A 9,363-nucleotide genomic window follows, 5' to 3' on the forward strand; every position below is an offset into this window, starting at 1 on the left:
TGTTGGAAAGCCTTGGGGAAGTTTAAAAAAAACAACAACAAAACCCACAGAGGTTGACATCTGTCGACCTAATCTTCCTCTTGAGTCTAGTATCTTGTTTCACTTTTGGATTTAAAACATTTCTTGGTTACCTTTACCATTACCTTGGGCTAATTCGAAACAAATTTCAGAACTGCTTCAGCACAAAGTGCTTTCACGTGGAAAATACCAACTCTTCATTTCAGAATCCCCTAGAACACTATACTCCAGGGAAAGGGTAAATTTGCTCTCCGTTTAGGAAACATTCCCAGAACCTAAAGCAATCTGTCAGTTGGAGTCATCTCTTCCTTGAGGCAAGTTGCCTTCACTAAAGACAGCACTTTCAGAGGAACTGGACCACGAGTTAAATCTTCAACCAACAGACAGTGAAACTTCGGTTGGACAGAGCAGAGAGCTGGGAGCTAAGAATCCAGAATGGAAGTTATTCTGTCTAATTTGCAGTGTTTGGGCAAATTAACCTAACCTCCATCTGCTTTTGCTTGACTCTTAAAAACTCTACTAATTCCTGTGTGTAGGAGTTGAGTTAACATTTGGTCTTTAGTTGAAAGATTTGAAAGTGGATCAGACTTCCCACCTGCCTCAATACCTACGTGTGTGTGCACATGGTGACTCAGGAAAGTGGGAGCTTCAGTGTTTTTAGAAGTGTTCCTTCACAGATGATGGTTGGTTTGGGCCTCGAGTGAGGGAAGTGGCAAAATGTGTGAAGCCACATGGATGGGATGGAGAGGTTTGTTGCTCTTGAGCAGGGGGAGCATCTCAAGCTCGATTGCGTAGCGTTAGTGGTCTGCAGGAACGTTAGTAATGTGTGAAACCATATCACCTTTCTTGGGAATCTAAGGATTTCATGCAGTCTGCAGCCTAGAAAGCATGGGCAGAAATTTTTCAGGCTTCTTTAGCCTGATTTCTTTTCTTTCTCATTTTTTCTAAAGCTTTCCCCTTTTCCTGTCTCTTTTTTTTCCTTCCCACATACCTGCACATGCCCAATCTACTCACCTCCCTGGGTTCCTGCATCTCCAACTTCTCTCTGCCCCATGCTTCTCCTTGAAGACAGCAGTTTGGATTTCCCCATTCTCTTACTCCCTACCAAAATACACTTTTTTCTCTCTTTTTTAAATTTTTAAATTGTTTTTGGACACTACTGCACCGAAGCCAGCCCAGCCATCTCTTGCCCTACAGTATTTCCATCAGCTCAAGACAGCTACCGTCACATCAGGCAGAGAGGAGAGCTCCTAACTCGGGTTATGTTGTGCCTCTTTGTGTCTCAGAACAGCAGTTCTTGAGCTATTGAATTTCAGCAGTGGGTGGGCAGATGAAAATGTTGTTCAGGACTGTTCTTTACCTTTTGAATTCCGTGCAGGATGAGAGAGAACAAACCCCGAGCGTGTAGCCAGACTGCCATTGCTGCCTGAGGTTTCAGGTGCTGCTTTATGGGCAGCGAAAGAGAGCGTGAGCAGAAACACACACCAGAGCACAACAATGCGAGTAAAGCCCTTTGTGTTTTGCAGACCTCTTCTACACGTATCCCAGGCACTGTTATTCCTCCTCCCTTGGTCCGTGGAGGGCAGCAGACTTCTTCAAAATTAGGAACTCAGCAAAACACGCAGATAGTGATGCCACCTCTTGTCAGAGGAGCACAGGTAAGTGTTTCCCTTGTGGTAGATCTGCTCTGCTTTTCCTTAGTGCATCTTCATTATTTTCTTAGCCATCTTTCTGCTTGTCTGGAGGGAACCTATGACATTCTTGCTGGAATTTCGTGATGTGACTAGATGTTTTGCTATTGAAAGCTCCTCCATCATTCCAGTTTTGCATATTGTGCTGTCCCATCACGCTTCCAGTGAAGAATGAGAAAAGCCTGTGGTGATGCAGGATGCTGCCTTACCTGCATAGCTGCTCCCGTAGCTGGGCCAAAGCACTTTGTTTGCCTTTATTAGGAAAGTTAATTTACAGGCTTCCAGCTTCCCCTGCTTTTTAGGAGAGCAGCAGCAAAGGAAATGAAACAGAATCCCTCATTCTTCCATTTTTTTTCCTCTCGTTATTCTTTCTGTCATATCAATTTCACTTTTTCAAATGCTAAAACTCACTTTTTTATTTTCCCCCTCTCGTTGTGTCTGTCTCACAATTGAATAAGAGCTGCTGAAATGAGATAGTCGACTGGAAGTCTGACAGTGCTGCTGCTTTGCAGGGTCTTTATCACACATAATAGAAAATAGTGGTGTCACTAAAGGAGAAGGAAAGCAATGTTCAGTTTGATATGATCTTCTAAAATTATTGCTTCTGTGGGATACCAGGAAAAAAACATTTCCTTATTAGATGGGGATTTATTTTGTAGTGAAAGGTCTGCTTTTACCTGTTGCACAGGCAGCGTTAGGAGGGAAGGTTAGAGATTGGCTATTTCATTTTCTTTCTGTTCTGATTGTGGAGAAAAACTCATTCTGAGAATTGTCTTTCTTAATGCCTTTAAAATGAAACAGGCTTAACAAGTGTGCGTTTTGAAAGAAGTTTGACTCAGAAGCTTAGATTTTTATTTTATTTCTTTTTTGGCACAGTTGTTTTGGCCACAACTTGTTTCGTTTTGACAGAGGGAAAGGGAAACCCATCCCCTTGTGACACAGATGTTAATTATCACGCTTTCTTTGCGTTCCCTGCCTTGCCTCATTTCCGCTGTCTCACGCCATCCCGTTCAACTCCCATCGCTTACCTTCCCCTCTATCTAACCCTCCCCATCATTCATGGCACCATTGCATCAGCCCATTTCTGTGTCTTCCCAGCAAATCCACAACATCCGACAGCACTCCAGCACGGGGCCACCTCCGCTGCTGCTGGCGCCGCGGGCGTCGGTCCCCAGCGTACAGATTCAGGGGCAGCGAATTATCCAACAGGGTCTGATCCGCGTCGCCAATGTCCCCAACACCAGTCTGCTTGTCAACATCCCACAGGTGAGTTCTGGAAGATATTTTATGTCAAATAAAACATTTAGAGGAAGACATCTCAGAAGAACAGAGATGAATGGTTGTAATTAATGATCGTTGGGTTACTGTGTCTAATTGGTGTGGCCTGCTGTTAACTAACTGATGGCGTTGCTTATTACTGCTCCTTGTTCATCCCATGCTGTCCCTTTCTCTGTTCACATTCACTTCCTGTACACAGGAATGAAATAAAACATTACACAGTATTGGGAAGACATAGATATTTGAGTGAACGGAATTTTGTGCCTCATTTCACATTTGGTGTTTCAATTGGAAGCTGTCCATTAGAATTTATATCTTTTTCCCTTAACTTAAGAAGCGTAAATGAGTGTTCTGGTAAACAGAGCTCAAAATGAGTTAGCAATCCTGTTTGAATCACCAAGAGATACTGAAGCAGCAACGTAACATCTGTCCCTGACACTGACATACAAATGCTGTAGATGAAGGAAGCAATTTAAAGTAAATCATAAGGAAAAGAGGACTCCTTTTTGGGTTTTTCTTTTGAATTTCTATAACTGCCTTATAAAAATGGTCAGAAAAGAAAAATAAAAGTTCTTTTTCTAAAGAATTAGAGCATTAGATGACAGGTGCAGTGTTGCAATGAACGTATTTATTGTGGTCTGTTTGGTCACCTACAAAATAAGACATAGAGGCAAACAGTCTGGTCTGGTCCCAAGCAGCCTTCACCCCACACAGCCCCGCGCTGCTTCCCTCCCTCATCCCTCTCGGTGGAGAGGAGCACGTGTGACAGAAGCGTTGAACCATGTGGTATTTGTCACTGAGCTGTGTCATGTTCCTTCCAAGGCTTCACCAACTTCAATCAAAGGTACAACCGTGACATCTGCTCAGGCTAATGCTACCACGACCAGCGCCGCTTCCATCGTCAACTCCAACGACTCGCCGGCCAGCCGGCAAGCTGCTGCCAAGCTCGCCTTGAGGAAGCAGCTGGAGAAGACGCTGTTGGAGATCCCTCCTCCCAAACCACCTGCACCAGAGATGAACTTCCTACCAAGTGCAGCTAATAACGAATTTATTTACTTAGTCGGGTTGGAAGAAGTTGTGCAGAATTTGCTGGAAACTCAAGGTGAGAGAGCGTTAAGAATGTTCCTCAGAGGTGAGGAGAAAACCATTCCCGTCTGGTTTTTATCTCAGTAGCAGGCAGCAGGAGTTTCAGGCTTCACAAGGTTAAATTGTTATACTCTATCAGATCTAAGATTCACTTCCTTTAATCATTTTCAACCTGTTTTATTTAAAATTCTAAAAAGCATCTAAAAAAATTCTTAAAAAAAAAAAGGTTCTGATTTCTCATAGGCTAGATGCCGATTGTAATAATTTCTCTAAAATGCGTCCAGTTCTCCCCAGATACTCCCTATCAGCCACTTGTTTGTCCATCACCCCTAAATTCTCCAAATATCTGAAGAAGTATCTGCTGGGTACCTACACACACACTCACAGAAGAGTTTAAAGATGTAGTAATGCAGAAAGCTCCAGGCTGAGGAGAGTTTGCTTTGGGGGTTTTTATTTCATGCTGGAATATTGTATTATTAATTAAGTATTATTAAGTATTATTAATTCCTGGAAGTCTCAGGTGGAGCTCAACTAACCTGGTTGTGTTCTCCAGGTAAAGTTTCGGTTGCTGTATCATCTCGTGAGCCCTATATGTGTGCTCAGTGTAAGACTGACTTCACCTGCCGTTGGAGGGAGGAGAAGAACGGAACCATTATGTGTGAAACCTGCATGACCTCGAATCAGAAGAAGGCCTTGAAAGCTGAGCACACTAACCGACTGAAGGCTGCCTTCGTCAAAGCACTGCAGCAGGAGCAGGAGATCGAGCAGAGGATACTGCAACAGACCGCGGCTCCTGTACAGACCAAGTCAGACCCTATAGTGCAGCACCACTCGCTCAAGCAGGTAAGGCTCCGTCCACCAGCAGCCAGATCTTGGTGGTGGTGATGATGGGACAAGGATCCCACACGGCTCCGAGTGCGAGTGTGTGGTACGCAGGCATGAAACTGCTGCATGAACTTCCTTTATTTAAGCTCCACAGGGTTGTGTCGTTGTAATTATCCAGGTGTTTAAATATCCTGCAAAGTCTGTTCCTGGATTTTTTTTAGGATATGCCAAATGGAAAAAGGGAGTTCCAATGCCAAATGGAAACAGGAGTTCCAACACTAAATACACAAGAGCAAATAGACCCAAGATACTAAAAAAAAACAATAAAAATGGCTTGAGCTAAGAACACATAAAGTTGCTTGTGAAGTTTTAAGGTGATGGGAGCAGCACCATGGCAGGGTCTGCATCTCGCACACCTTGTAAAACAACCATTCAGCTGGGAGAAGACACAACCTGCTGAAGTGCTGCTTGGAGTTGAGATAATCAAGGTTCTGGTTATTTAGGTCAGGGAAGTAGAAGTAGGGTGCTGCCTGTCTGTGGAGATGCTCACACAGCACATTTTTTGCTGCTTTGCAGTGGATTATAACTCCTCATCCTTCGAGGTGCTTTCAGAAGTAGAAAGCTCTGATTGGTTTTTTTTGTTGTTGTTGTTGAGATATCTTGGAAGTTTTCAGTCCTGAAAATCATAGTATCATAGAATGGTTTGGGTTGGAAGGGACCTTAAAGCTCATCCAGTTCCAACCCCCCTGCCAGCAGCAGGGACACCTTCCACTAGACCAGGTTGCTCAAAGCCTCATCCAGCCTGGCCGAGAACACTTCCAGGGAGGAGCAGCCACAACTTCCTTGGGCAACCTGTTCCAGTGTCTCACCACCCTCACAGTGAAGAACTTCTTCCTAATATCTCATCTAAACCTCCCCTCTTTCAGCTTAAACCCATTTCCCCTTGTTCTGTCATTAACTGCCCTTATGAAAGGTCCCTCCCCAGGTTTCTTGTAGCCCCTTCAGTTACTGGGAGGCCACTATAAGATCTCCCCGGAACCTTCTCTTCTCCAGGCTGAACAGCCCCAACTCTCTCAGCCTGTCAATGTAGTCATGCATCCCAGAGTTGACAGAAGAAGCCAAGAAAGGAGAGGGGGCAGGAAAGATTCACCAAGGCTATTGTAATGGAGACAGAAAACCTCTACTCCTGTCTCACTGCTTTGCTCTCTTGCCAGAGTTCCAGCCAGATGTCTCGAGGTCCTGGAGCTCCGCGAGGTGTGTTGCACGCGTTTAGCCAGTCCCCCAAGTTGCAGAACGCATCGTCCGCAGCAGCGCTGGGGAGCAGGGCAGGTAAACATGCTGAGAGACCTGTTGGCAAGGGCAGTGCTGCCGCCTGGAAGAAGACTTCCATCAATACAGGTACATTTTTCTCTCAACTTCCTTTTCTTTGTACTTCCAAACTGTGCTCTGTCCAACAACCCCAGCTCTGTGCGTAAGGATGAGCTCTGTTTGATGCTTCCTGCATGAGAGCCCCATGGTACCAAGGCTCTGCTCTCAGTATGGTTGATAGCACTTGATTTGGGTGTGGTGGTTTAGCATCAAAAGGGGCAATCAGATGGTGCTACCAAATAAAAACCACCACTTGCCACATTTATAAATAGACTTAACTAGATGTAACGTCAGACTGCTCATCCTTGACTCCGTGTGCGCAGCCAGGACCGCGCTGCAGGAGTTTCTCATTCCTTTCTGGGAGTTTAATTCACAGAATCACAGAATGTTGGGGATTGGAAGGGACCTCAAAAGATCATCCAGTCCAACCCCCTTGATTTTTCAAAAAGGTTTTATTTTTTTGGTGTTTTCTCTTTGCTGAAAGCAACATCCAGTAAATAGATGGTTTTCCTCTAGGTAAGGCTGCACTGCACACTCACAGCCTTCCTCAGGATTTGAAATAACTGAAGCTGTTCCTTTGAACAAATGGAAATTATAAATTCTAATCTAATCTTTTTTATATATATAGATAAGAATCTGACTTGAGTCATTTGTTTTCTTAAATGATAATTAAGACCTCCAGGAAAGAAACACTGTAGCATCTTGCTCTTTTGTGATCTGCTTTCTTGCCCAGTATTGAATGCATTTCTTTTGATTTTATTTATTTCTTTTTAATTCCTGACAGCTTAATTTATCATTTTAAATGTAATTTCATTGCAGAGAGCTCTAGCCTGCCTAAATTTTCATTTTTGGTATTAAATCTTGCTCCTGTTTGTTCAGATGATTTTGGAAGCTTTCATCTTTGGAAGGTGTCTGACCTTCATGGCCAATAGTGCCCTGTGCTTACTTAGATGATTCATTTTCACGTGGATGAGATGACAGTAGTGTGTTTTTACCACTGTTTTGTCTCATGTTTGGGGTTTTTTTTTGTCATGCTGTGACACTTGCTCTCTCTTCTCTTTTCTGTCTCGTCAGGTGGGGCTTTACCTTTTGTTAATCCTAGTTTAGCTGTGCACAAGTCATCTTCAGCAGTAGACCGCCAGCGTGAGTATCTCCTGGATATGATTCCCCCACGGTCCATCCCACAGTCCGCCACGTGGAAATAATGCAGAGGAATGCCAGAGAGGAAGACTTTCCTGTTTCTGCCATCCTTTTTATACCACATTACAGTGGAATCTGCTTTAATCCCAGCTGGATAATGCCCCAGGCTTTATAGGATGCAAGAAGACCACTCCTCATCCCATCGAGTGCTGCTGTCCCTGCTACGAGAAAATGACACCACGTGGGTGGGAAAGACTTAAGCTCATTTGCTTCTCAGATTCTTATAATTGACTGATGATGAAGGCTGTCAGGGAAGGGGAAGAATTCTCTTTATTTTTTGTTTTTGCTTTATGTATTTAGTTTGGATTTCTTTGTCACCAGCACAAAAGGAGGACTAAACGACTCTCTGCCTTCGGTTTCTTTATTAATAACTACTCACTCACCAGGAACACGGTGTTCGTTCGCCATCCGGCGTGGATGTCAGTTCAAGGAGAGAGGAATTTCAACCCCATCTTGCCAGATGCATTTAGTGAGCCGAGTTCATGTTTGCTTTTCTTCCCTGCCCCTCCTCCAGCCAGGAAGGCAGTCTACAGATTATAATGTTTCAAAAATCTTCTGATGATGATGATGAGCTAATGATAAATAAGTGCAAACTCAGATTCCAGTTGAGTATGGGTTTTTTGGTTGGTTTTTTGTTGTTGGTTTTTGTTTTTTTTTTTCCCTAAGGGACTGGCTGCCACCAAAATTTGTCTGGTAGGTGGGAACCAGTGCAAGAGTCTCTCACTTTTGTTGGATTCTGTTTTGAATAGACTTTGAACTGTTGATAGTCTAAAATCTAATTTACTGAATAGACAAAACACCTTTGTTCAGTCTTTCTAATTCAGCAAAGAGCAGTTGGGCCTTTCATATGTTCCCAGAGACTTACAAGTGAAACTGTTTTTGATTATTTTCCTTTTGGAGGGTTGGGGGTTGGTTTTTTTTTGGTTGTTGTTGTTGTTCTGAGCAGTTTTACTCCCCCAAAAAAAAAAGAAAAAAAAAAAAAAAGGAAAAAGAAAAAAAAAAAAAAGGAATTCCAGAAGCTGCACGCAATCAGAAAGGGTGAGTGGAGGGAGAGCAGAGGTCCAGGAGGCTGCTGCCAGGTTGCAGGCTCCTTCCTCTGCCCCTACCCACCCAGAAGTGGCCATTCCTGGTCCGTGCTGCGGTGGCCCGATGACGGTGCCGGCACGTGTTGCAGGGGGGGGCAGGACTTGCCTACCTTGATCCCTCTAGAGCTCCGTTCTTCCAGGCGTCCCAAGCATGCTCCTCTGTCCATCACTTCATTTTTTGATAGAGCTTTAGATAACCCTGCTTTAAGGACAGGTTTCAACATGGTTTTAATATATTCTGAAAGTTCCACAGTTTAAATCCCAAATCCATCAGATCCAGTTGTTTTGGGGGTTTGGTTTGGTTTTGTTTTTTCCCCTTCTCATTATCTTCCCTCCTTCTTCCCCTTTACTTCTCCCAAATTAAAGTTGAATTCAAGTGGCAGAATTACATGCCTTACTACTTATGTTGCATATCAGTACTAGAAGTAGTGCTGATAAGAATTATTTGCAAAGTTATATATATATATATCTATATATCTATATATAAAAGAAAAAGCGGGGAGGGGTTACTATTCAGTCAATGCTGAATCTATTTTCTTAGCAGTTGCTGGTAGATCTCACTTTAATCCAATACCTGTATAAGGGTTGTCCCCTTTTGGATCTAACTATTGCCTAGTGAAAAAAGAAAAAGACAAAAAAACAAACATTTGTTCATTTTAGCCCCTCTTCTGTTGTGTGAATATCAGTATTTAGATACTTTGAAAACTGTTCAGTAGTCTAGGAAAAAAAAAAAAACAACCTAGTTTTGCAAAATGGTATTTGTTGCTGTATAAAGCCCTAGAATTTCCATTTGACTTTGTTTTTTGTTCGTT

General features: G+C 43.3%; 1 protein-coding gene across 2 annotated transcripts in view; it reads left to right on the plus strand.

Annotated features, from left to right (window-relative positions):
• GATAD2A (GATA zinc finger domain containing 2A) overlaps nucleotides 1-8,069 on the plus strand; it is a 21,907-nt gene extending 13,838 nt beyond the window's left edge. Inside the window, exons 4-9 of one of the 2 annotated variants that reach the window (XM_010168817.1) lie at nucleotides 1,545-1,676; nucleotides 2,808-2,975; nucleotides 3,810-4,089; nucleotides 4,627-4,916; nucleotides 6,113-6,296; nucleotides 7,341-8,069. In XM_010168817.1, the coding sequence (XP_010167119.1) occupies nucleotides 1,545-1,676; nucleotides 2,808-2,975; nucleotides 3,810-4,089; nucleotides 4,627-4,916; nucleotides 6,113-6,296; nucleotides 7,341-7,471 (1,185 nt within the window). In that variant the 3' untranslated portion in view covers nucleotides 7,472-8,069. The remainder of the gene's footprint in view (nucleotides 1-1,544; nucleotides 1,677-2,807; nucleotides 2,976-3,809; nucleotides 4,090-4,626; nucleotides 4,917-6,112; nucleotides 6,297-7,340) is intronic. The other variant, XM_010168816.1, reaches the window with a different exon arrangement.
• Nucleotides 8,070-9,363: the final 1,294 nt, after the last annotated feature.

Source organism: Antrostomus carolinensis, unplaced genomic scaffold, assembly GCF_000700745.2.
Source record: "Antrostomus carolinensis isolate BGI_N321 unplaced genomic scaffold, ASM70074v2 scaffold2925, whole genome shotgun sequence".
Taxonomy (NCBI): Eukaryota; Metazoa; Chordata; class Aves; order Caprimulgiformes; family Caprimulgidae; genus Antrostomus; species Antrostomus carolinensis.